Source organism: Culicoides brevitarsis, chromosome 1, assembly GCF_036172545.1.
Source record: "Culicoides brevitarsis isolate CSIRO-B50_1 chromosome 1, AGI_CSIRO_Cbre_v1, whole genome shotgun sequence".
NCBI lineage: Eukaryota > Metazoa > Arthropoda > Insecta > Diptera > Ceratopogonidae > Culicoides > Culicoides brevitarsis.
The window spans coordinates 23,797,293-23,822,911 of NC_087085.1; the positions used below are offsets into that span (position 1 = coordinate 23,797,293).

Consider the following 25,619-nt stretch of genomic DNA (forward strand, 5'->3'; position numbering starts at 1 on the left):
CAGTTACAGTCCAAAAGTCACTGAAATCAGTCAATATTTAAAATGACGTTTTTTGCTTTCTTAAATACAATATCACTGTTGTTTATTACGTATTTAACAAACAATTGTTCTGCAAACCTGAAAAATATTTCGATAGTTTGCGTAGAGGATGAAAACTGTGTATCTTCATTGTGCTGCTATTTTGAAGACGTTTTTGGGGTCTCTGGAACTTCGTATAATTTCCAGTCAACAATTCATCCGGCTTATATTCGTAAAATTAGTTTTATTAATTCGAGTTTTCCCGAAATCCCTGCAGGAATGTTTACTTATTTTACTAATTTGAACGAGTTAGACTTCAAAAACACTTCATTGAAAAATACGAACGACTACTCATTCAATGGTGCCAGACTTATAAATACACTTTATTTGAGCTACAATCATCTCACAAAATTGTGTAATATGATGTTTTACGGCGCTTTTGAATTAGGGTACATAGATTTAAGTCATAATCAGTTAAATGATGTTGAAGAATTAGCTTTTTACGGTTTGAAAATGTTGAATTCATTAGATCTTTCGCATAACATGTTAAAGACACTTCCTGAAAAATGTTTTAATTCGTTAGAAGGATTATATTCTTTAAGTCTATCACATAACTTTTTAGACGACATTCAAGATGAAATGTTTATTGATAACCTTTTCTTAACAAAAGTAGATTTCAGCAACAATTCTCTTACACAACTTGATAAGAAAATATTTCGGTACAATAAAAATATACGAATATTAAATGTAGCAGATAACAACTTAGTAGACGTTGAATTTTTGAATTTTATGGACAATAATCGCTTAGAAGACTTGACTTTGTCCAATAATGTCCTTTCATCCTTTAATTTTAAAATCCTTAGGACGATGAAAAACTTACGCAAACTTAATATATCTTATACCGGTCTGGAAGTTCAAGAAATCGAACTGTTTGGACTGAAAAATTTATATTTACTTGATTTGTCTGGAAACAAATTGAATAACCAACATATGAATACTTCCTTTACCTTAGAAAATCTTACAATAATGTTTTGTAATTCATGTGGATTAACAACTTTGGATTATAAAACCGTTTTGAAAATTTATCCAAATTTAAAGTATATTGGAATAGCTGAAAATGAGTGGCACTGTAGTTATCTGAAACAATTAGAACATAATTTTAAAAAATGCGGAATAGAAATGGATGAAACAAACTCAAGTTGCACAAAATCTTCAAACCACTCAAAAGTTAACGAAAAACAGGATTCATGCATTGACGAATTAGCACTTGCACGAATTCAAACAAAAAAACGAATTGATAATAGATTATCACATATAAAGGAACAGATGAAAACGGAAATTACTGAATATATGTTGAAAAAAAATGCGGAATTAACTGATGCTATTATAAAAAATACCGAAAACTTGTTGAACAATATTTAAAAAATTTCAAAAGTAATAACTAAAAGTTCACATGTATGATAGTAAAAATCATAAATATTGTAACTTAAAAATGATAGTATCAAAATAATTAATTAATTACCAATATTTTTTTCCATTTTTACGTTTAAATAAATGAAAAATAAAGATATAATAAATAAATAAATAATAAAATAATTCAATGTACATTTGACAAAAGTACAAACTTTTATGACAAGTAGTTTTTTGCTGGTAGGTATTACTATTAAGGTATTAGCAGTAGGTATTACTTTAAGTAAAATTAAACAATCAATATATATAAAAAAACCAGATCAAGCTGTATCCGTACAGCGTACGTTCAACGGTACCGCATTTCAGGTGTATAAGTTTTTATGTTATTTAATTGGGATATTTTAAATTTAATTATTTACCCGGAATGTCTCGCAATGCACTCGGAATGCACCCGGAATGCACCCATTTTGAGTGCATTTTGAGTACATTCCGGATATTCCGGGTGCATTCCGACTGCATTCCGGCTGCATTCCGACATTCCGATGACATTCCGGCTGCATTCCGACTGCATTCCGGCTGCATTCCGGCTGCATTCCGGCTGCATTCCGACATTCCGATGACATTCCGGCTGCATTCCGACATTCCGAACGACATTCCGGCTGCATTCCGACTGCATTCCGGCTGCATTCCGGGTGCATTCCAATTAGGCCACACATGACGTACGACATCTCCAGCATAATACCGCATTTTTTCTTCGAAATGCGGTAAAAACATATTTCTTGATCCAATGATTTTTTTATTGCCAAATGTTATCTTTAAGTAATGCGTTTGCCAAATTGTATCGAGAAAATTAACATGAGTTTTAATGTTCCAATACAATCTTGTTCTTTTTCTTAAAATGCATTTTAAATAAAATAAAAGTGAAAAAAATGTCAACAGTTTTTTCAAAAAAACTTTGAATTTGATGACAACATGACTATTGGCGTTTTTGATTCACAAACTTTTAAAAAGATGAAAAATATATTATTATTTTTTTTTTTTTCAATTTAAATGTTTATTAAACGTTTTGGGCAATATTATACATGTATTTATGAAAGTATAAAAATTTGAAATTATTAACTACTTATATTTATGTTGATATATTTATGCTGTATAAAACATGTTTAAGCAAGCTTTATCATTTATTATATTTATTTTTAAATTATACTTTCCACATACCTAAAGTAAAAAAAAATTATTCATCTTTAGATATTTTCCAAAAATTTTTCTTGTTTCAAGTTTCCTCTTCTTAATTAAGGAGAGGAGGAATTTCAAAATAAATTTTCTCTTAGGGAGATAATAGTAAAGTGTAAAATAGATTTTCTGTTCTCTTATATTCTTAATAATTATGGGAGATTTTCAGAAAAAAAATACTAAGTATCTAAAATGTTCATATTTTAGTATTTTTTTGAAGAAAAAAACTATAAAAATTTCTGTTAGTCTGTTAGCTCATAGTAAAGATTAGAATAATACAATTATCAAAAATATTTCAGTGAAAAAATTAAATTTAATGGCCTTACATGTTTTTGAACAAAAATTTTGAAAATTTATAGGGATCATTATTTTTCTTTACAAAACAAATCATTTTTCACTAAAAATTTGAATTTTCAACTGATTTAAACGGAAGTTTTAATAAGTTTTAGAAAGAATTTAAGTTAAAAATGTATCAATATATAATTTTTTTTCTAAATATCCTTTTACTAGATATCCCTCCTGAGATTTTTTCAAAAAATTGTGTGGGAGGAAACCTGCAACATTTTTGATAATTTTTTTTATGTACTTAAAAAAAAATAAAAATTCAGCATTTCTCTTAAATCACAGAAAATCAGAATTTTATATCATATTTTTCATGGTAAAAATTGATGGACTCGATCCTGGCGAACAAAATGTTTGATCGTTTATTTTACTTTATTTCACCGTGTATTTTGCGACAAAATTTGGATTTTTTAAAAAAAATTATAATTTTTATTTGAAAAACAAAGAGAAATGAATTTCGTCAAAGCAAGTGTCATCTTTTTAAATGGACATTAATATAATTCATACTCATTAAATATATTAAATTAATTTTTTACTTTTTCGTCTTTGTTAATTCCTTAACCGACTTTATGTCACTGGAATGACAAAGAGTAATGTAACAAAAAAACGATAGAAAAATAAAATAAAAATATTTTACAAAGAAAAATTACCGAACGAAAATCTAATCAGCTTTTTTACTATTTTATTTGACTTAGTTTAATTCTAATTATATGATGTTTCATAAAAATGTATAAATATTAATGTAGGTAAATATAAATGTATAACATAAATGTAGGTAAATATTTGAAATTATTAAAGCGAAACAGAAAGGGTTTTTGGAATGCATTAATTGATTAAAAATATTCAATCAATTGTTAGACGTAGAGAATAGGATATTGAATATTTTTGAAAGGCAGTAACAAAAAACATTAACTATTCATAGTTGAATATGCTATTTGTCCTCATCATTTATTACTTCCGAAAGTATTTCCTTAACTTACGAAGTAATTCCTACAGTATTTATTACAAAACTAATTGGTTTGATAAAACATGTACTTATGATAAACACATTATCGTTTTTCATTCTGAGGCTATTTTTAAATTTTAATATATTACATACAAAAAAAAAATATGATTTGTTTTATGTAGTATCGAATATAGTTTTAACATGTACGTACAATCACAAAAACACCATGTTGACCAGAAAAATATAATTGGGTATTAACTAAGTCAGAAATAAGAAAATAAATAAAAAAAAAAAAAACAATTTTAATTTAAACAATTTTAAAGTTTTTAATTTTTTCTGTTCACAGGCAAGTGATTTGATTTGACTTCATATGAATTTACGTGAAATGATCTTAATTTATCTTCTTAAAGAAATATAATATGTAAAAATTCGATATAATAAGGCCATTTCATACAATATATATATGAATCTAAAAAATATAAAATAAAATATAATAAAGAGAAGAAGAAAAAAATTTCACATTATTATTTCCAATTATTATCCCACTCTAAGATTTACTTTGCCATTAATTCTAGTAGATACTCGATATAGTTCCTATTCGAGGTCTAATAAAATAAATGTAAAAAGGCACTTTATGAATATTGATTATTATCCACAAAAAGCTCAGAATGAGCCTAGGTGAAGATAATAAAAAATTAAAAAAAAATAGACAATGACGCGTCAAAACGCACATAAAATTTAATTTGATTATTTTCTATTAGTTTCATTTTTTTTAAGCCAGAAAATAAATAAAATCAAAATTTTTATTAGACATACAAAAAACGTCAAGAGAATTTATGTTCAATTCTTATTTAATTTTTAGTTTTAAAAAAAAAAAATTGTTTTCCTCCTTATCAAAATACTGTTATGATATGAAATAATTAAATTTCATCGCCTAAGCAGTAAGTTTCCTTTGTAAAAAATCATGATTTTTAAGATTAAGTGTTTTTAATACATGACACACATGATTCTCACAGTAGGGTACTATTTTTATAGTTTCAATTGACTATTTCTAACCAATTTGTAATATCTAAAACATAAAATTAATTTTTAGAAAGAATAGCTTGTGAAAAATTAGTAGTTACAATTCCGTTACAAAAATTTCATCATTTATGTATTTCATGAATCTCTTTTAAGAATTTGACGAGCTGCCTTAATGAGCGGAATCAAAGTTCGTTTATCGGCACAATCTTGAAGAAACTCATGTTGTAACAACTCATCAGCTAATAAAAGATAATTAATAAAATTTATTATTTTAAATACATGTATCCTGGCAATTTAAATTCTTACCTGTTGCTCTCTTGTCAACTTCTACTTCTAAACAGCGATCTAAGAAATCACGCAACTTTTCAGAAAGTTTGTCATTATTTATTTCAGGGCGTCCATTTGCTGCTATTAAATACAAAGCTCGTAGCGGCGTTTGATTCAAATATGGTGGTTGGCCTTCAATCATTTCAATAGCCATTATTCCAAGCGACCAGATGTCAACCTATTTCAATTCAAAGCAAAACATATTTAGATCAAAATGGATAAATAACGCAAAAAATAGCCAATAAGGAGTATTTACAAAAGTAATTATGTGATAGTTTGTGAAACACATTAAATACGAATGAAATTAATCAAATTTACGACGGATTTCGACGAGGGGGGGGAGGATGGTAAACAGAAATGTACGACGTCATAAAAATATGCCATATTCACGGTTTAAAAATTTTTCGTTTTGAATTATTTAAAATAATTTTTGAAGTATTTCAGACTTAGTAATCTTTTTTTTTTCAAATTTTCATTTAATTGAGTTTTTCTTTTTAAATTTTTCACGAGCTTTCATTGAAATTTGAACTGATACTAAAAATTTCCTTTTCAGTGAGGGGGGGGGGGGGTCATGTGAAAAAACACGTCGTAAATTAGGAGGGGTTGTTGGATTTCGACGGTTTACGATTGTAAGGGGGGTGGGGGTCAAAAAATGCCCTTTTTTTGCCGACGCCTTTAATGGATGACGCCATATTTACCTATATCATACAAAATGACAAAAATCAAACAATTTTGAGATTGGATTAAAGTTAAGAACATTTCAAGTAGGCCGCTCCAAATGGGACTCAATAGTTTTGTCCGGAGCCCCATTTTAAATTCGAAAATCCAATGGGGCAAAATAAAAATAAGTTAAAAATTTCATCAAAAAGTACCGATTTTTAGTGTATTTTCATAATTTTTCAAAAAGTTTTTCAATTTTTAGTAATTTTTGTATTGAAAATCGTATTTTGGCATGAAATTTTCTTTTGAATAATTTTCATGGAAATTATTGGATTTTTTTTTTAATGAAAAATTTGACAGTTATTTTTATGAATTTAATTTTTTAAAATTTTAATTAAAATGTTGTTTAAATCAATTTTTAATACACAAATATCAATGTAAAAAACTTAAAACAACAATAATATTGATTAACGATCAAAAGCATTTTAAAAATTTGACTTTTTGTATGACAAAAAGTATTTCAAAATTTTTTATTTTATTGCCCCCCCCCCCATTTTTATTTCAAAAATTTTGGACAAAACTATTGAGTTTCATTTGAAGCGGTCTAAAAAGTAAAAAAAAATCATAAAAGTAACAGACAAAACATTTTTGTAAATTTAGAGTTAAATTCAACTCAATAAAATTTTTTAACTATTTTATTTTTTTTGTTCCACTCACAAAAGTGGATGGGGCATTACACTTTGGTTTATTTGGTTTATTTTTTATATATATATATATATATATATATATATATAGAGGCATATATACCTTTTTTCCATAGTGTTTACGCGTTACAACTTCAGGAGCCATCCTAGTAAAAATAAATAAATATCAGATAAAAATCAACTACTAATAAACTAAGTTAATATTTGACATACCAATATGGAGTACCGACCATAGTTTGGCGTTTTTCGTCTCCAGTAATATTTGCACAAAACCCGAAATCCGTTACTTTCACGGAACCGTCCATACCTAACAGGATATTATCAGATTTAACATCACGATGAATAATGCCTTTACTATGCAAAAAACTTATGACATTTAGCACTTCCCTACAAACATACGCTATTTGTCTTTCTTTCATAATAGTCTCAGTTACTACATCCGTTAACGGACCACCATCCATGTATTCAAGTATAACCCACAAATGGTTTTTCTCCTCAATCAAATAAGCTTGAAGAAAATTGACTAAATTTTTGTGATTGAAATCATTGAGGACTCGTATTTCATTAAGAATCAACTCCTTAGACGACTGATTATTCAAATCAATTACTTTTATAGCTACTTCAGCTCCCGTTTCTTGATCTAAAGCAATAAAAACGACACCTGACGCTCCCTTTCCTACTTCTTTCTTCTTTTCATATCTTAAATTTGGATCATTTAAATTACAAATTTTACGAAATTCAGCATAAATTTGCTCGTCTGTTTTGACAGAACGGTCCTTAGTATCTTTTTGTCGAAGAAAACTTTCTTCATTATTGCAATCTTGAATTACGTCGGTGATCGTTTCTATTTCATTCACCTTTTTTGTATAAACAGTTTTTTTGTGACTTGTTACTTTCGGTTTTGGTTTAATAGCAGGTTTTACCTGAGAACTTTTTGCAGGTATTGGCGGTGGATATACTTTATTCGTATCAATCTTTTCATATTTTGGTGTGGCAAACACAATGCTTTTTAATGTTGTATTGCTATTACTGTCTTCACTATAAGACGACTTGTTGCTAGAAGCGTTGCTTGAAGAGGTTGTTAACGTTGTGTTATTAGCCAAATTTATTTTGATGTAGTCATCGATTTCTTTTGACTCTTCTGAAATAACTTCTTCCGTGATAATTGGCTTTATATACGTTTCATTGTCTTTCTTTGGCTTGCAACTGTACTGAAATAATTTCATTGCCTGGTAAACAGCATCTGGGTTTTGACTTTGCTCATCTAAGAATTTAATTATATGAAAAAAAAAAACAATGAAAAAATATCTAAAATTATTGGGATGTTGGATAGTGGAAATTCCAAAGAAAAAAAAATACACATTAATAAAGCAAATATGTATGTAAATACATAATTGTGTTAAAAAATAAAGGTAATTTATAAGGGATACCCTGTGTAAATTGCGTATCAAGGATTTTTTTCCATTGGTTTGGCAGTCCCTCTAAATCTCCTGTCAATTTATTCCTTTCTACATGGATTCCATGAACGACATTGGTTGGATAAGAAATCTCGGATATATTGCTTTCTTTGGTGCTAAACAAATGTTTTAAGAAAGACATTTTTAGGTGTCTTATATGTCTTATTCTTGAATGCTTATCGTTGCTGGATTTTTTTCTAGTGCATTTTGTAAATTGAATAACCAACATAAATTTTGATGTTTGTTCCTTATCGATGATTCATTATAAATGAATAATTTCAATGAATTTCATTGAATGTCATTGAAGAATTTTTTTTTTGAAGTTTTACAGCATATTATTTTTTTTTATATTATTATATTGCTTATATTTTTTCACAAAAATATCTTAGTTTAAAAGTAAAAAAGACAATTAATTTTTTCCATATATAAAAAAAAAATGTTTAACCAAACACTTCTTTGAAGATAAAACAAATCGACCTCCCTTGGTCTGACAACTGTCAAATATATTTAAATAGTATTAGGAAAGTTCTTTGTTAAGGAAATTGTATTAGCGTTAAATCGATAAGGTAATATTAATATTATTGACTTAAATATTAAAAGTTTATTATTAAATAAAATCATTGCATATCCAATAATATTATATGTTAAAAATAAAATTAAAAAATTTAAGTAAAATAAATAATAAATACTTTTGATTACTTATAATTTGTTGTAGTCTGGGACAATGAAGTTGTCATCATCCGCCGCAATTAAACTGTTGTAGCTTTTCTTGAAAAAAGAAACGACCAACATGACTTTTTTGATTAAAGGGGTAAAACTATCCCAATTAGCAACCACCAGAGTCACAATTCCATTTCATGTTTCTGTTCGCAACCGTAAGTTTTTAAACTTTCAATTTGATTCTTCAAAAGATTGAAATAGGATTGTTTCGAAAGTTTTACGTAATAAGTACATTGCTGTTTGTTTATTTACAAATTCTTATAAGAACGCTTATTTAATATTTTTTTATTTTCTTTAGATTGGAACAAGGACTGGAAAGCATCCAAATATCCTGAGACTGAAGAGGAACGAAAAGCAGCTGCTAAAAAGTATGGAATGCATCCTTCAGAATATCAACCATATCCTGATGATGGATTAGGCTATGGCGATTATCCAAAACTCAAAGATGAACCTGTGGAACGTCGTGACCCATACTATCCATGGGACATGCCAGAACTAAAACGCAATTTTGGGGATCCGGTATGCTTCTTTAGAAATATTAAAATAGAGATATTCATCAATAAAGTATTTTTCAATATTAGATCCACATACAAAACAGCTTATATAGCGAAGATCGTTATGGTACAGCAGCACCTCTGAGATATTCAAAATCAACAATGTTTTATTCTTTTCTTGGTGTGATGACGTTTTTCTTTGGTGCTTACTTTTTCTTGGAAGATTATAAAATGTTTAGACCTGTAATGCCACCTCAAAAGCCAGGAAATGGTCAAGTACATTATACTTTTGAGCCGAAAAATTAAAAAAAGTAAACGTTATGGTTAATTATTGTTTATTGTGAAGAAATGTTTTTTTCAGAATGAATAAAAATAAATAATAAAGAATATCAGTAGAAAATTAAGTCGGTGAAAATAATTTGATTGGAGTAGTTGACGAGAAAGACATGTTTGGATAAACACGTCTTTTATCCAAAAAATTTGCTTCTTTATTACTCATATAGTATTTTCGTTCAATTACTTTATCAAAAAAGCGTGTAAATTTAATTGAATCCGTTGTGCCACTGCTTAGGGAACGGACGTTATGGCAACTTATATTGATTTCCTCTGCGTTGCACCACTCTCCAATATTTTTTGTTCCTAGTTTTTTATACTGAAGTATTTTGGTGTCTTTTGCCTCTAGCAAATCCATTTTTGTCCCAACAATCAATATTGGAATCTGCGTGCTTCCAATAAACTGCTCTGGGTCAATATTTTCCCAAATTACTGCTTTAGTGTCCTTTGTGTCTTTATCTAAAATTTCCAATAGCCAATTTTGAAGGTTTTCATATGATTTAATATTCGTGAGATCATGTACTAAAATCACACCATTCGTAGGCTGATAGAAAACTTTTCGAGCATTAAGATGATGACTAGTTCCACCAATGTCCCAGAATTCGATGAAAAACGTATTTTGGGCTGGATTACCTTCCTTGTACTCATGTAACTTTACTTCAAGTTGAGCTCCAACAGTCCATCCAGGGGATAAAAGTGGTTCTTCATTTGCCAGTAAATGAATGAGAGAAGTTTTACCAACGCCCTGCAATTGTGATTTTTTGTAAAAAAAAACTTTGAGTTGACGATTTGCTCAAAACTTACGGAGTCACCCACAACAATTATTCTAACTTTTTCTATTGGCGAACTCATTATTTTGTTTTGGAGTATTTATTTATTTTACGACCATACACTAAGCCCTTTCAAATATTTTTACTTAATTTGGTATTTATTTAAAGAATGAAACAAAAAAAAAACAACGGAGTTTGATGTAAATATATTTTTTACCTATATAAATAGCAATCCGCCTAAGGGATTACTATAGAATTTTTTTGACAAATTAAAAAAAAAAAACAATGTTCACTTAAATATTTTAAGGTTCTAATTAAAATTTTTATTCATTTGAATTTTGGTACTATGTACTTAAATCAAATATTTATAGACATACGACAAAAATTAGCACACACTGTACAGTTTTTTACAAATTTTTATTGAAAACGCTATTAATTATGAATGATTTTATTTATGATTTTATAAAATATTTAAATTAATTCAAATAATAAATTATATTTGTTTTGAAATGCTTTTTTTTATTAAAGGTTTTTTTAAGTAAAGATTTTTGAAAATGTTTTTACCCACCATTTTTAGTATGATTCCGTAGGATTTTGCATATATTTCAAAAATTCAGAAGGATGATAAAAAATTGAACTCCAAGTAGCGTTGCCAACTGTTCACTATTTTAGTGAACTTTTCACTATTTTAGAGTTTTCGCAAAAAATTGAACTCCAAGTAGCGTTGCCAACTGTTCACTATTTTAGTGAACTTTTCACTATTTTAGAGTTTTCGCACTAAAAAACTATTTCAAATATAAAAGTTCACTATTTTAGTGCAACACAAGTTTTAAAATTAGAATTATTTAATAAAATTTTCAGTCAAAATAACTTATTTTCAAAAAAAAAAAGTACCAATCTTCGTAATTTTTTCTTTACAAATTTCTTTTTTTTATTTTTTTACTTTTGGATTTCTCCCTACTTAGCTAGTTTTATGAGAATTTTTATAAGACAATATGGTAGAGATTTTAAAATTAAATCTAACAATATAAGATAATTTAAAATTTTTGATCAAACTTTAGAAAGACAAAAAAATTAATTTCAAACATTTCAATGTTTAAATTCGTTCGAGAATTAATTTTTTACTGTTCTTTTTTACAAGTTTTAAAAAATAATAATATAGTATTTCAAAGCCTTTTTTCACAAAAAAACTAAAATTTTTAGTCTTTTTTTTCATAAAAAGAAAATCAAAAATTTTATTGGCTCATATTAGGTTAAAATATCAATTGAAATGAACTTTTGTAAGTTTTTTCTTTCGAAGCTATAAATTTGATGAAAATAATTTACAAAATTTTTAGTCTTTTTTTCACAAAAAACCCAAAATAATTTTTAACGCATTTTTTTAAAAGATTTTGTAAGAAAAAAAATTAATTAGGAACAAAAGTTCACTATTTAGAATCAAGAATAGTGAACTACTTCACTATATGGATAAGATAAATCTGGCAACGCTAACTCCAAGTTTAAAAAAGAAAGAAAAATTAAAAACGAAAATTTTGATATTTTTTGGGAGTTTTCAAAATATTTGACAAATATAAAGTTAAGTTATTACTCATTTATTGAAAAGTCAATTTTGTTTTGTTCTTAATTAAATTCTTTCTTTTTGTCTTTCTACCGGGTAGAAGTGTCTCTTGGACGATATGTGATTCCGCGATTCTTCATTTCCCGAATTACTCCATTGGGTAGACGTCCAGATACTGAGATGGCATACATTCCTTTCACAAATCGGTTAATGCGTTGCCATTTACAGACCCAACTGTCTTCTGGACTCATAACTGCGATCATCCCATCAAAATTATTACTAGTACAGTCGTAAACGTTGTCCTTATTGCCCTTCATTCTCAAAAATCCGTCACAATTATCGCATCCGTCTATTTCAAATTGATCAAATGTTTTAATCAGAGAGCAAACTAGACAAGCTCGTAAACCTAAAAAGTACACATAAAATATAATTAAGGTAGAGTAAGAAAAATACCCGAATATAAAGACATTTTAATATTTTGGTACCTCTCAAATCTTTTGGTATTGTGTCAAACGACATATTTTCTTTTTCTAATAATCTTTCAAACAATTTATATATTTAAGCAAGGGAGTCGTAGTTAAATAAAAACAGTATTTAAATAAAAATCGCACTTTCTAATTCAAGTACTATCGTGCAATCGTAGTTTTTTATCGAGGAAAGCTGTATGTAGCGAAGCTGCTTTGAAAATAGTAAAAACTAAAATATATTTTTAAAAAATTAATATTAAATTCATAAATATAATTTAAGAACAGTGTTGTTTTTGACACTTGATCATTTGATAAACAAAAGGTGACAAGAAAGTCATTTTTTTTTAATCGAAAATTTAATTAATTTGATTAATATTAACAACAGCCAAGCAATCAATCAAGTAAACAACTCAAAATTCATTAGTAGTTTTTTACATTGATCTCTTACAAAATGCAAGTATCCTCGGGATTGCTGCCGCCAGGCCATCCGGGTGCTGGTCCGCATGGAATAGGTGGGAAATAAATTGGAAAGAAAATAAATAAAACTCTTAAATTAAATTATTTATTATAACCAGCTATGTCACAGACGATGCAACCTGGTTCTCAGAGTCAAACTAGCTCTCACTCATCGAGTGCAAGACAATCGACAAATGTTGTGAGTTTTGCCGCTTGTTTAGTAAATATTTTGCAGCAACTCATCATGTTTTTTTTTTTGTTTAGAAACCTAACTATACACTCAAATTTACCTTGGCTGGACATACAAAAGCGGTATCAGCAGTTAAATTTAGTCCTAATGGAGAGTGGTTGGCCAGTTCTTGTAAGTAAAGATTTGTATTTACATTGAATAGTTATTTATTAATATTATTTGTATATTTAAATGTTATTTCCAATTAAGCTGCCGATAAACTGATAAAAATATGGGGAGCTTATGATGGAAAGTTCGAAAAAACTATAGCTGGTCATAAATTAGGCATAAGTGACGTAGCTTGGTCAAGCGACAGTAGATTACTCGTAACAGCTAGTGACGACAAGACGTTAAAAATTTGGGAACTTAGTTCAGGAAAATGCTTGAAGACTCTTAAAGGACATAGCAATTACGTTTTTTGTTGTAATTTTAATCCACAAAGTAACTTAATCGTGTCTGGTAGTTTTGACGAATCCGTCCGCATTTGGGACGTTAGGACTGGAAAATGTTTGAAAACATTACCTGCACATTCAGATCCCGTATCAGCAGTGCATTTTAATCGAGACGGATCTTTAATTGTTTCTTCAAGTTATGATGGGTTATGTCGAATTTGGGACACATCAAGTGGACAGTGCTTAAAAACGTTAATCGATGACGATAATCCTCCAGTTTCTTTCGTTAAATTTTCTCCAAATGGAAAGTACATTTTAGCAGCCACCTTAGACAACACGTTAAAGTTATGGGATTACTCCAAAGGAAAATGCTTAAAAACTTACACAGGCCATAAAAATGAAAAGTATTGTATATTTGCAAATTTTTCAGTAACTGGAGGAAAGGTAAGTAATTGTTCTTATTCTAACTTTTTTCTTCTTCGATTCATCAATTTTTTGCATTTTAGTGGATTGTATCTGGCAGTGAAGACAATATGGTTTACATTTGGAATTTGCAAAGCAAAGAAATTGTACAACGCTTGCAAGGTCATACAGATGTTGTTTTGTGCACTGCGTGTCATCCTACTGAAAACATTATTGCATCTGCTGCTTTGGAAAGCGATAAAACCATTAAATTATGGAAAAGCGATACGTGAAATCACCAATAAATAAAAGATTTGTATTCAATAAAATTATTGAAATTAATTTACACATACCATAGAACAAAGAAAAAAAAATAAGTTAGAGCTGCAAAAGATTTTTAAACTTATTAATTCATTTAAAACTCAATAATTTTGTTTCAGATTTTAAAACATCAGTAAAATTCTCTAAAAATATTTAGCTTATTTTTCAATAAATTTATGAAGTTCTTTATTCGAGATGTTCTTAAATGAATTTTAAATAATCTCAATAAATAATTAAAATCTTAATAAATCTCAATGTAACAACAAACATATTGATCAACGGTTAAAAATTGTTTATTATATTGTTCTTAAAAATTTTGAACAAACTATTTAGTTTCATTTGAAACGATCTAAGGCAAGTGCAATTTCAAAAAATGTTTCAGATGTCCACCCACCTAACTTTTTCCGAAAATCCAAGGAGGGAATAATGGAATAATGATAATAGTTTTGAAATATTTTAACCTTCAAAACATACGAAAAATGACTAGAAATCATCAAAAATTGGTTGAAATCTATAATTTTTGTTATATTTTGCAATTTTTCAAAGGGTTAGACTAATTTTCATAGAAAAAATTAAAAAAAATTAAAGTTTGAAATTTGCCAAAAATTTTTAAGTTTCAAAAAAGTCGTTAAAAAATTTTTTAATTTTTTCTTGAAATTTTTTTTTTCGAAAATTTGTCAAAATTTTAAAACAAAAGATGCAAAATGTCTTCAAAGCACACAATTTAATGTAAAAGCTCTTTAGAATTAGTGAATAAGATGGAAAAATCATCAATATCATTGTTTTCCATTATCATTATTCATTACTCCCACCTCCTTACTTTTTAAGGTCCAAAATAATGTGAAACATTTTTTGAAATTGTACTTGCCTAACTATAAATTGTGGATTATTCACGTGTTTTTTCACTAAAATTACCTTTTATTGCATTCGTAAAAATGTTTCACATTTTGTAAAATTATCATAAAATATTGAGTTAATAGAATTTGAACAAAAATAAATATGATGATAATCATTGTAGTTTTGATTAGTTTTCGAGTTTCGTTTTTAAATTGCTAAAACCATCAAATTGTATGAAAGTAACTTTGAACACACATTTTTTATAAGAATGTATAATTTACTATGTATTTTCTTTTCGTTATAACATAATATAAATCTAAAAGCTTACTTTGTTTCATTAAAATTTTGGTGGGTTAAAGAAAGACCACGGCCGAATGCAAAAGAACCCTATTCAAACAGATAAAAAGACATAGAAGGGGGTTTCAAAAAAAATGTTTTATTTGTAAATATAAAAACAAACTAAAAATAATTTATTTTGATTAGACCATTAAATTTAATTATTTCACTTTATGTCACTTTATGTTACTTTTTAATTGAAAAACGATAATGATGTCCAGTAAAAATTAAAATTATATTAGATATGAACTTAACTTGCTTTAAAGACGCATTATCTATCGAAAATTTGATGAAAAAATTTTTGAGTCACGTGAAAAAATTTTTTATTTTTTCTTAAATTTTTATTTTGTGAAATTTTATTAAAGTTTTGACTTAAAAACTTAAAATAATAAAAGTAAAAATTATTTTAATGTGTTCAATCAACGATTAACGTTCAAAAACGTCAAAAAAGTAGTAAAAAAATTAAATTTTGAAAAAAAAAACAAAATTTTAAAGAAAACGGTCTTGGAACACCCTTTTTAGTATTTAATATTTATGAGGTTTTAAATAGGTAAATAATGATTTGCCAATGTTTTTTATGTATTTATATTGTAAACTATTGCACAAAAAATGAAAAAAAACATCAAACTTCACAAAACTCAAATAAATTAGGCAAGTGCAATTTCAAAAAATGTTTCACATGTCCTCCCACCTAACTTTTTCCGAAAATCCAAGGAGGGAATAATGGAATAATGATAATGGTTTTGAAATATTTTTACATTCAAAACATACGATCATCAAATGACTAAAAATCATCAAAAATTGGTTGAAGTCTATAAATTTTGTTATATTTTGCAATTTTTCAAAGGATTAGACTAATTTTCACAGAAAAAAATTAAAAAATTTATAATTTGGAATTTGCCAAAAAAATTTTAAATTTCAAAAAAATCGTTAGAAATTTTTTTAAAAATTTAAATTTTTTTTTTGTTTCGAAAATGAATCAATTGTTAAAATAAAAGATCTAAAATGTCTATAAAGCACAAAATTGAATATTATAACGTTTTAAATATGGTGAAAAAGATGCAAAAATCATTGATATTATTGTTTTTCATTATCATTATTCATTACTCCCACCTCCTTACTTTTTGAGGTCCAAAATAATGTGAAACATTTTTTTAAATTGTACTTGCCTTATACATATTATTTTTTATGCGATTTATGCACTACGTGTTTCTAAAAGCTTTTTTTGCTTTTTGGAGAATTCGAGAGCCTCAATGAGAAGATTCTTTTCAATTATTCGAAATCGTATTAACATTTGCTTAATTCTGTTGATCTTTGAGCTACTAGTTTCTAGTATTAGCTTATCTTCTTCCATAGAAGTAGGCGACATTTTTAACAGCAAAGTCAAACGGTTAATAATAAAGTTCCACGTTCTTAATTCGCAATCACTTTCAATAATACAATTCATATTAAATAATTCTTCTGATCGACCTGAATCAATCCACTGATCTAACTGGTCTTTTGTCATGTTGAATACTCTGGCAAAGCTTAGAAACTTTTCAGATATATATATTGGTGCTGGAAGTATTTCAACAAGAACACTTTTAGGCATCTTCAAAAAATCCAGTATTTTGATACGCTTATCAAGTAATTTGTCAGAAGAACTTAAACTTAATTGTGTTATGATACATTCATGTTCATTGTTGTCACAAACAAACCTAAAATAAATATAAGATGTTTTTGATTAGAATGGTAGTGATAGTTAGATGTAAAATAACTAATATGATCGTGTATAACTCACCCGTTATGAACTAGTAAATCCGTGTTGTTTCTGCTGCCATAAAAAATAAATATTTGCTCTCCTTTTTTGTATTTTTTTTGTACAAAACTCTCTACTTGTTGCTTTTCAATGTTGTAAGAGGTTGATAAATATCCATTTGCATGATTAGCGAAATCCCAAAAGGGTATTAAAGCAGGTTGTTTTGTCACACTATCATTTTTTATTGTCGGAATCAAGTTTTGTCGGGTCATAACAGTTGACACAGACCAACTAAAAAAAAAAGACAAGACATATAATTTAATAAAAAAATATATTTATAATTTATAATATATAATATGTATTCTTATTAATAACACAAGTCAAAATTCAAATTCGGAAGAAAATACTCGTAAAGGGAATACTCGAAAATATTAGGTAAAAAAGAAACTGCTGAGAATGGTTACTACTTATATCAATGAATTGATTTATAAGGATTATGGGAGCTTTTGGAACCTATTAAACTATACGTATCTCGTACATTTTTAGACATTCGTATATTTTTTTCTAATAAATTATTAGTAATAGGTACCTAGTACTAAAAAAATTAGTAAGGTAAATTCGATACATATGTATATGTACATAGGCAAACGTTCGACTCGTGAAAAATTACAATTTTTCAATTAGTTGTAGCTCGAATTCCTGTCCATCGATGAGCATTCTTATTTTTTTAATTTTTTAAAGTTTTTTTCATGTGCCAAATGGAAATGTTTATTTGCCACAAATGCATTTTTTGTTTGCCACAAATGCATTTTGTATGTGCCACATTAAATATTTCTTATAGATTTTAAATTAATTTCATTTGCCAAAAAAAAATTTACTTGTACCACATTTATTTTATCCTTCAGACAAATGACCTTTTTTGGAAAACCGCTTATATTGAGCATAAAAACAACAGTTAGAGCAAAATTGTCTAACAGTAAATTAAAGTTAACACTCGAAGCTACAAAATGACATTTTTGAATATCTTTAGAATTCTATGATTTCCTGGCAGTCAAAGTTTTCTGCTTAAATGCACCCCATCTTCCACTACCTACCTATTATTCAAAATACAAAATAAAATAAGTTGTTTGAAACATTTTTACCACCGCATTTCTATTTTATTTCATTTAATTTATTTATTACGTGATAAACGGACGACGGCATCGTGTTAATATATATGTATTTATAATCCTGAAAACTGGTAAAATTTGCTAACAAAACAGGATTTGTGAACAAAATAGTTAAGCCGTTCGTCTGTTATGTTTTTTGTATTCGTTTTATATTTATCACAGTCGCTTTACCTTAATTGCTTGTGAATAAAAAAATCCATCTCCACTTTACTAAACAATAGGAAATAATTTATGATATAAATATAACAATAGTTTATCAGATTAAAGTTTCTTGTGTATTTAATGTATAATGTTTTTATATTTATATTGTTTTTTTACAATTTAGATTACTTTTTACTACATTTTTATTAATATAAATTGTCATGATGTAAGTTATTATATAATCGGGGTCATAATAAATTGTGACACAATTTTGTTTTTCGTGGGCTCATTTATTTTTAAATACTTATGTTTTGAATGATCTCCGGTGTTGAAGAGTTTTCAATGAAAACATTAAAAAATAATTTATGGTAAATATCAGTCATTCTTATTTCTGATATAGGTTAGGTTATATAGGTTTGAGGATACATCACCGCGGTCCGAAGAACTATTGTGATATTGATCATTTGATATATTAGGGCCGCTCCAAATAAAACTCAATAGTTTTGTACGGTGCCCCGTTTTAAAATCCAAAAAGCAAGTAGGACAAAAAAATTTCATCAAAATAGACTGTTTTTATATTATAAAGTTATAAAATTCCGTATTTTCAAAAAAAATTTGACAGTTTTTTATTATATTATTTTTTCAATTTTGAATAAAATGTTGTTAAATCAATAGCAAATAAACAATTATCAATGCAAAAAGACTTAAAACAACAAATATATTGATTAACGGTTAAAAATTGTTTGACATTTTGCATTTTGTATGAAAAAAAGTATTTCAAAATGTTTTTATTTTTTTTGCCTCTCCAATTTTTGTAAGCTTTCAATCAATACTTCAAATAATTCTTTAATAATACTAATACGATTTTATTATAATTTAATAATAGTTTTATAATAATAATAATAATAATAATTTCAACTACCTATCAACAACGAAAAATGATACCGCCGTACCTCTTTAAATATAAATTAAAGCATTTCATTTAATTTTAAAATGGTACAAATTTTATCCAATTTTCAAACGCAATATAATTCTGAAACGAAAAAAAGAACTAAGATGATTGTCGAACCGACGAATTCAAACACATCTACCTACATTTTTTTTTATATTTAGGTATAAGTTCAAAAAAATATTTTTTTTAAATCAAATACTGTTGGACATGCAACCAGCTCAATAGCTCATTTCTTTCCTCGATAATGTAAAAGTTGTAAAAAACTATGTATGTTTGTTCGAATTTTGAAGAAAAAACTAGCGAGAAAATAAAGTAACCACACATTATAAAAGTAACTCAAGACAATAATAACGTGTTTAGTAGTTACAAACAATGTACTTTATCCATAGTATATGAATTTAGTATTTATGTATGTAATTCAGAGGAAAATCCATGTAGTAGTTGGTGAAATTTTCAGTGTTTCGAGTTTGAAAGTTTTCTACTATTTGTAGATGATTTCAGTAATGGGTTACCATTTGTAAGAGTCGGACAAAATTTTGTAAATAATATGTGTCTTAAACGGTGTTGAATAAAATAAAATCATTGCAATTAACAATTAAAAGTATTATTAAAACAATAAATAAAATGTAACTGAAGCAAAAATTTTTTATCATTTGGTCTCAAAATGAAATAAAAAAATGTTTATATAAATGTTTAAGTATATAAGAACAAATCTGCAATGAATAAAAACTGTTTTTATTGGTATACTTAAATAGTTACACATTAATACATCAAGAGATTGTTAATATAATAATTTACGCATAAGAATAATGAATCCGTTATCAAGCTATTCTACAGCACTGTTTATTATATATACATTTCTTGTCTATATGAGTAATCAAATTATTGCTCTGAAACTGGAAGATCTTATTCTTGAAGATTCTGCTGATATTATAAGAAAATTACCAGATGTTCCACATCATCAGGTTAGTATAACCTTATCTCAAAGTATACAATATACAGTTACAATGGTAGGAGTATATATACAAAGATTTGATGAATTTCCAGATATTTAAGGGTTTGAGGTGGTAAAATATTAGAAAATCATAAAACTATTATTTTATTTTATATAAAAAGTCTTAGGTAATAACATTGTGAATAAATTTGGGTCTCGGAAAAAATTACACTTTTTCCACCTCTGAAAGTTTGAAGAGAAAGTTTCTCTTTCAGTTTTATTACGATAGTTTTTCCTTGTTTTTTTTTTAATTTTATGGGACACTAGAAAACTTTAGAAATGTAAAAGAAATTTAAAATATTATAGCTCAACTTAGGGAAATCTCTTGATACTGTACAATTTCAAATAGGTAGTAGTAACATAAAAGTAAAAAATTACAAGAAAGTACTTAAAAATAATTTTAAAAAAATTATGAGCGAGACAATGCTAGGGAAAATTTATTTACAAAAAAATTGTACATACAAATTATACAAATAAATTAATACACTTTCAAACCAGTTTTCTTATTTTTCAAGTTTGGTAGATCCGCTTTCAGTTGTTTTCTTTTTATACATGTATATGTACATATGTATGTTTTAAATCTTAATAAAATGGGAAAGTTATTTTATTATCCATTTCTATTATTTGTAGGATTTGCGACAGTTGATACCTCGAGTACATATCCAACCCCAATCGTCACATGGTAGACATGTATTACCGATTGAATCAATAGTGACAAAACATAATGAAGAAACTTTGAGAAAGAGAATCAGGCAGGGTAGGAAAAGAAGACGAAGACCACAATCGGTGGCGAGTGAAGAATGGTATGGAAATGATTCGTTAAATAATCCATTAAACCGAACGATTGTACAATTTAATCCATCTGAAGATGAATGGAAGCACCAAAATAAACCGATTTTAATAAATAGCTCTTATATTGACGATAACAAAAGTCATGAAGTCATTAAGTCCGATAATTGGAAAATTCCCGTAAAAATAGTCGAACAAAATTTAAATGGCATAACATTAAGACCTCCTGTAGTAGATAATCATGGACAGTTTTTAACACAAAAGAATATATCAAATCCTTTATATAAGAAAGGAAAACAAAGGAATTTTGACTCAATAAATGAACAAATCAATGTGAGTGAGCATTCAAAAGAAAATAGTCAAAAGTCGTATCGTAAGCCTTATTCATTAAAAAAAGAAGAAAATCAAGTAGAACCACCAGTACATATAAATTCTGCGTTCCAATTGAAATCAATTTTAAAACAGTCAGGTGGTTTAAGTTTAAGCGAAGTATTGCAGCAAAAAAATGTTTCATTGTCGGATCTTTTAGAAGGGAAACAAATAGCTCTGGCAGCTTTATTTCAAAATTCAAATTCAAAACGAGAATTCGATTCAAAAAATAAAACAAAATCTTCCGTTGAAGTAGTTACAACACAAATAAATAATTTCGAAAATGAAAATTTAAGCCATGATCAAACAGAGTCCCCAATTCAACGTGAGAAAAAAGAGTATCGCATAAGAAATTTTATCAGATCTAAAAATACACCAATGATATCTGAAAGCTCTGGCTTCTTGCCAACTAGAAAAAATGACTTTTCCACACGACAAAAGTTGCAAGACGATACATCAAATAACAATTTGATTGAAAACATTAACTTATATAAAGATGAAGATACTCGAGTTTTTCCATCCGTTGAAACAAAACAAATGGCTTTAAATCCAGTTGTGCCTGTGCATCGAGAAAAATTGGAAAGACGTCCAATCAAAAATGTAATTCCGAGAATCAGACCAGATTTTACAAACAGTAAGGTAGTTAAACCAGAAGACTCTTTTGTGAATAATAAAAGAAGAAAATTTAATACAACTATTTCAAAAGAGCAGGAACGGGATAAATTGGCACCTAATATTAATTTTCGTGATAGAATACCTGGTAAAAGGTTCGAATCGTCAGAAAAGAATGTGACAAGTACTAACACAGTAAAAAAATCATTTAGAGATCAATTTGTGACAAGTACAACACCAAAAAATATAGATATTATCAGAAATCGATTGCATGTCAAACCTCGGATTCGTTTACCATCTAGAACTGCTTCGAGGATCAAAATCACAACTACTACTGAATTTCCAACTACATTTGCAGTTTTTACTGATGATTTTTTTGATGAAACGACAAAACCACTTTTCAATAGTGTAGAATTAACAACAACAAAACTGGAAGTGTCCGATGTTGAAACAGTGGAAAAAAATATACAAGAAAAAAAATCAAAAGATAATTTTTCAACACCAAGAGAAGGTATGCCAGCTTCGCGTATCCAAAAAATCCAACAAAAGAGCAAGCACAGCACACCAACAACGGTAAACATAACCAATCGGTTTTTCAATATAACAACATCATATAAATTACCAACAACCGCAAAACCTAAAGTCATTAAAAGCACTCAAAATTCTTTTCATCTAGCTACAGAATCTAGTGAAATAGACCTTTTAGCGGAGAAAAATGAGATAATTCAATTATTGGAAGACAGAAGACACGGCTTAAAATTGAACAAAGTATTACAGCAAAGTAATATGACAATTGATGATTTAATGGAACATCGAAAACGTGGTTCAAGTCACGTTCATTTACAAGAATTATTAAAAACTAAACGAAAGCTTGCGGAAAAGACAAAAGCAGAAGATAAAATAGATATAGTAACAGCATTCGAAAACTTTCCTAGATTTAATATAGGAAATCTCAAAAGTATTCAACCAGATGATATAAAGACAGACTCACAGGGATTTAGCTACTTTACTTCAATTATAAATATTCGTCCAACTGACGAGATATATAAGGAAGCCCGAGCTTTGCAAGATATTCATAAATATGCAAAAGAATCTAATCGTCAATATAAAACATTAACATTTAATGAAGATGATAATGAGGACAATAGAAATTCAACCGAAATTCAATTGAAATCTTTAAGTTTTCCTGAATTAAATAGTGAATCAAAAATAGAAATTCGACAAAACATTTTGAGAGAAACAACGAATCAAAGATCTGGTGGTGTTAAATCTGCCATTATTGTTAGTTCATGCATCGTTATTACAACATTAGTACTATTCTCATTTTTACTTGCTGTCTACAGGTGGCGTCAAAGTCGCAAGAGAAAATTAAATTACACTGAAAGCTATGAAATTGCAAAGGGTCGTTTACCAATAATTCATAAAGAGCCGTTAAAAGATAAAAAATTTTCTCCTGTATTATGTGCAAAGCATCGAAATAGTAGTGGACGAATAAGTCGTTTGACAACAATGGACCCCAATTCATCAGAAATTCATAACTACTTAGGTTGGGGCCCAGTAAAAAACGTTTCACAATGAACAACAATGAGTAATAATACTTTTTAAAAAACATATTTATATTTACGTAAAAAATATAATATTTTTTTCAAAAACGTTTATGACATATTAAACATGTTTTTGATTTAATAGAAATTCAGCAGGCCTTCTTCTTCATAGAAGAGTAAAATTTCTTCACATATTCTGCAAAAACTGTTTTTAATTGACTTTTTAACTAATTTTTAAATTTATTCTAAGTTTTACAGAATTAAATATAACTTACTACATGGTTTGGAAACTGGTTTGAATTTTCTATAATCGTTTATATTCCTTGAAAACCATGAATCTGAGTTTCATAAATGAATACAATATTTATAAAGTTCATAAAATAATTTTTAAAAAGAAGATAAACACATAGAACCTGATACAAATAATAATCTCTGGCCGTTCTAAATTTAAAATTTATCAAACAATTATATTTTATCAGATGCCCTTTTATTGTTCTTGAGAAAAAATATTGTTAAATTGAAAACACCAATAGCAAAAATCAGTTTGACAAGGTATTTAAAATGAATTTGAAGCAGCCTTAAAAGTTTAAAAAATATTTATTTAAATTATTAATAAAAACTTATTATTATATTATATAAAAATTTAAATTAGGTGTTAATAAAAATGTATAATGGATATGTTATCAAATATAAGATTTATAAAAATATAAATAAATTGTTCAATTTTTTTAGATTTTTAGTTTAAGTTACAGACACTCAAAAACTCTATTATTTTAATACTGTGGGCGTGAATATAATGATAGTACATAAAGCGGTATAAAAAAACTTACCAATAAAGATCAAATGTGAATTTATCTTTAAGAATTTTTCCAATAGGGTTTTCATAATCATCTTCCAATTTTTGGTAAATTTGGTATAAAACTGCATATTGTCTTGCAATATTTTTGATTTGGTTAATAGCTGGTTTTAGAGCACTAGAACCTTGAACAATGTTAATAACATTAAATTAAAATAAAATAAAACTTCCAATTTAATTGATTCACTTAGACAAAGTACCTTTTAACTCGTTCAATTCATTCGGTTTAAAATACATAACAGTCGAATACTTTTCAGGTAACACATCAAAATATGGCTTCCAAAAACTTTTCGGATTCAAACGTTCAACCAATAAAAAGAATGCAAGACTTATATTTGGCATACTAGAAATTAATGATACAGTTTTTGCAGCACGCTGAACTTCCATCGGAGCTTTATCAAAACTAAAAACAAGTTTATCCGGAATCGTTATAAATAATTCATTTTTCTCAAAATCTCTTTGAGCTCGTAAGCCCAAATCATATCCTGGAAACTCAGTTACATCTACACTATCTATTTTTGCTCCATTATCATGCATAAATTTAGAGAAAGCTTCTAAAGATGTAATTCTTTGATTACTTTTCTTTATAACAGTCACATTCTCAATATTTCTTATCCTTTCAATCAAAGCATGTAACTCCAAATATTGATTCCACAGTTCCAAAGGATTATTTGTTTCCAAAAATACCAATTTAAGAAGTGAATTAACAAGATTATTTAATTCGTTGCGTTTAGTCATGCTCAGACTTTTATTGTCATTCAAATTTTTTGTTGATTTTTTGCCCATTTTCAGCTTAGTTTTTTTTTTCCAATTGAGGTAAATATTAATTTGATTTTTTACGAAAAGGTTTTTGAGTTAAAATCAGGTTATATATTGTTTTCAACAAAAAAAATAACGTTAGTTTTATATTTGTTGTCACTCTAATAGTTCCTTTAAAAAATATAAATGTTTATAAAAACTGCACACACGAAACCGGTGTGTTTTAATTAAAATATAGGAAAAATTAAGATGTGTTCGTTC

At 27.4% G+C, this 25,619-nt stretch overlaps 8 protein-coding genes across 12 annotated transcripts; 4 read left to right on the forward strand and 4 right to left on the reverse strand.

Annotated features, from left to right (window-relative positions):
- Positions 1 to 184: 184 nt before the first annotated feature.
- Positions 185 to 1,538, forward strand: LOC134827189 (phospholipase A2 inhibitor-like). The gene has a single exon (XM_063839759.1). It carries the CDS (start codon positions 298 to 300, stop codon positions 1,438 to 1,440), a length of 1,143 nt encoding a protein of 380 aa, XP_063695829.1. The 5' UTR covers positions 185 to 297; the 3' UTR covers positions 1,441 to 1,538.
- A 2,231-nt stretch (positions 1,539 to 3,769) lies between these two features.
- LOC134828028 (serine/threonine-protein kinase PAK 2-like) lies at positions 3,770 to 8,520 on the reverse strand. Of its 2 annotated transcripts, XM_063840972.1 has the most exons (6): positions 8,094 to 8,520; positions 6,877 to 7,927; positions 6,767 to 6,809; positions 5,279 to 5,477; positions 5,074 to 5,211; positions 3,770 to 5,018 (listed from the first exon to the last, which is right to left on the reverse strand). In XM_063840972.1, the coding sequence occupies exons 1-5, from the start codon at positions 8,347 to 8,349 to the stop codon at positions 5,108 to 5,110; spliced, it is 1,653 nt and encodes a 550-aa protein (XP_063697042.1). In that variant the 5' UTR covers positions 8,350 to 8,520; the 3' UTR covers positions 3,770 to 5,018; positions 5,074 to 5,107. The 2 variants fall into 2 exon arrangements, with proteins under 2 accessions (XP_063697042.1, XP_063697041.1); XM_063840971.1 differs by having other exon boundaries at positions 3,771 to 5,211.
- Positions 8,521 to 8,619: 99 nt separating this feature from the next.
- On the forward strand, positions 8,620 to 9,738 carry LOC134828030 (NADH dehydrogenase [ubiquinone] 1 beta subcomplex subunit 8, mitochondrial). Its single transcript, XM_063840975.1, has 4 exons — positions 8,620 to 8,686; positions 8,836 to 8,995; positions 9,139 to 9,359; positions 9,422 to 9,738. The coding sequence occupies exons 2-4, from the start codon at positions 8,911 to 8,913 to the stop codon at positions 9,638 to 9,640; spliced, it is 525 nt and encodes a 174-aa protein (XP_063697045.1). The 5' UTR covers positions 8,620 to 8,686; positions 8,836 to 8,910; the 3' UTR covers positions 9,641 to 9,738.
- Positions 9,640 to 10,584, reverse strand: LOC134828029 (rab-like protein 3). Its single transcript, XM_063840973.1, has 2 exons — positions 10,472 to 10,584; positions 9,640 to 10,412 (listed from the first exon to the last, which is right to left on the reverse strand). The coding sequence occupies exons 1-2, from the start codon at positions 10,517 to 10,519 to the stop codon at positions 9,735 to 9,737; spliced, it is 726 nt and encodes a 241-aa protein (XP_063697043.1). The 5' UTR covers positions 10,520 to 10,584; the 3' UTR covers positions 9,640 to 9,734.
- A 1,429-nt stretch (positions 10,585 to 12,013) lies between these two features.
- Positions 12,014 to 12,619, reverse strand: LOC134838071 (transcription elongation factor SPT4). Its single transcript, XM_063853516.1, has 2 exons — positions 12,481 to 12,619; positions 12,014 to 12,401 (listed from the first exon to the last, which is right to left on the reverse strand). Exons 1-2 carry the CDS (start codon positions 12,512 to 12,514, stop codon positions 12,085 to 12,087), a joined length of 351 nt encoding a protein of 116 aa, XP_063709586.1. The 5' UTR covers positions 12,515 to 12,619; the 3' UTR covers positions 12,014 to 12,084.
- A 33-nt stretch (positions 12,620 to 12,652) lies between these two features.
- On the forward strand, positions 12,653 to 15,106 carry LOC134838262 (WD repeat-containing protein 5). The gene is made up of 6 exons (XM_063853754.1): positions 12,653 to 12,784; positions 12,848 to 12,974; positions 13,038 to 13,117; positions 13,183 to 13,279; positions 13,358 to 13,983; positions 14,046 to 15,106. Exons 2-6 carry the CDS (start codon positions 12,914 to 12,916, stop codon positions 14,232 to 14,234), a joined length of 1,053 nt encoding a protein of 350 aa, XP_063709824.1. The 5' UTR covers positions 12,653 to 12,784; positions 12,848 to 12,913; the 3' UTR covers positions 14,235 to 15,106.
- A 487-nt stretch (positions 15,107 to 15,593) lies between these two features.
- Positions 15,594 to 25,522, reverse strand: LOC134827442 (actin-histidine N-methyltransferase). Of its 4 annotated transcripts, none has more exons than XM_063840073.1 (5): positions 24,800 to 25,522; positions 24,574 to 24,724; positions 17,216 to 17,464; positions 16,605 to 17,132; positions 15,594 to 15,710 (listed from the first exon to the last, which is right to left on the reverse strand). In XM_063840073.1, the coding sequence occupies exons 1-4, from the start codon at positions 25,383 to 25,385 to the stop codon at positions 16,631 to 16,633; spliced, it is 1,488 nt and encodes a 495-aa protein (XP_063696143.1). In that variant the 5' UTR covers positions 25,386 to 25,522; the 3' UTR covers positions 15,594 to 15,710; positions 16,605 to 16,630. The 4 variants fall into 4 exon arrangements, with proteins under 4 accessions (XP_063696143.1, XP_063696141.1, XP_063696142.1 ...); XM_063840072.1 differs by lacking the exon at positions 15,594 to 15,710 and adding an exon at positions 15,775 to 16,062; XM_063840074.1 differs by lacking the exon at positions 15,594 to 15,710 and adding an exon at positions 15,776 to 16,030 and having other exon boundaries at positions 16,612 to 17,132.
- On the forward strand, positions 21,621 to 23,945 carry LOC134828058 (uncharacterized; the record flags this gene model as incomplete). Its single annotated transcript, XM_063841006.1, has 1 exon — positions 21,621 to 23,945. A coding segment is annotated over one exon (2,157 nt), but the record flags the coding sequence as incomplete, so codon positions are not given.
- Positions 25,523 to 25,619: the final 97 nt, after the last annotated feature.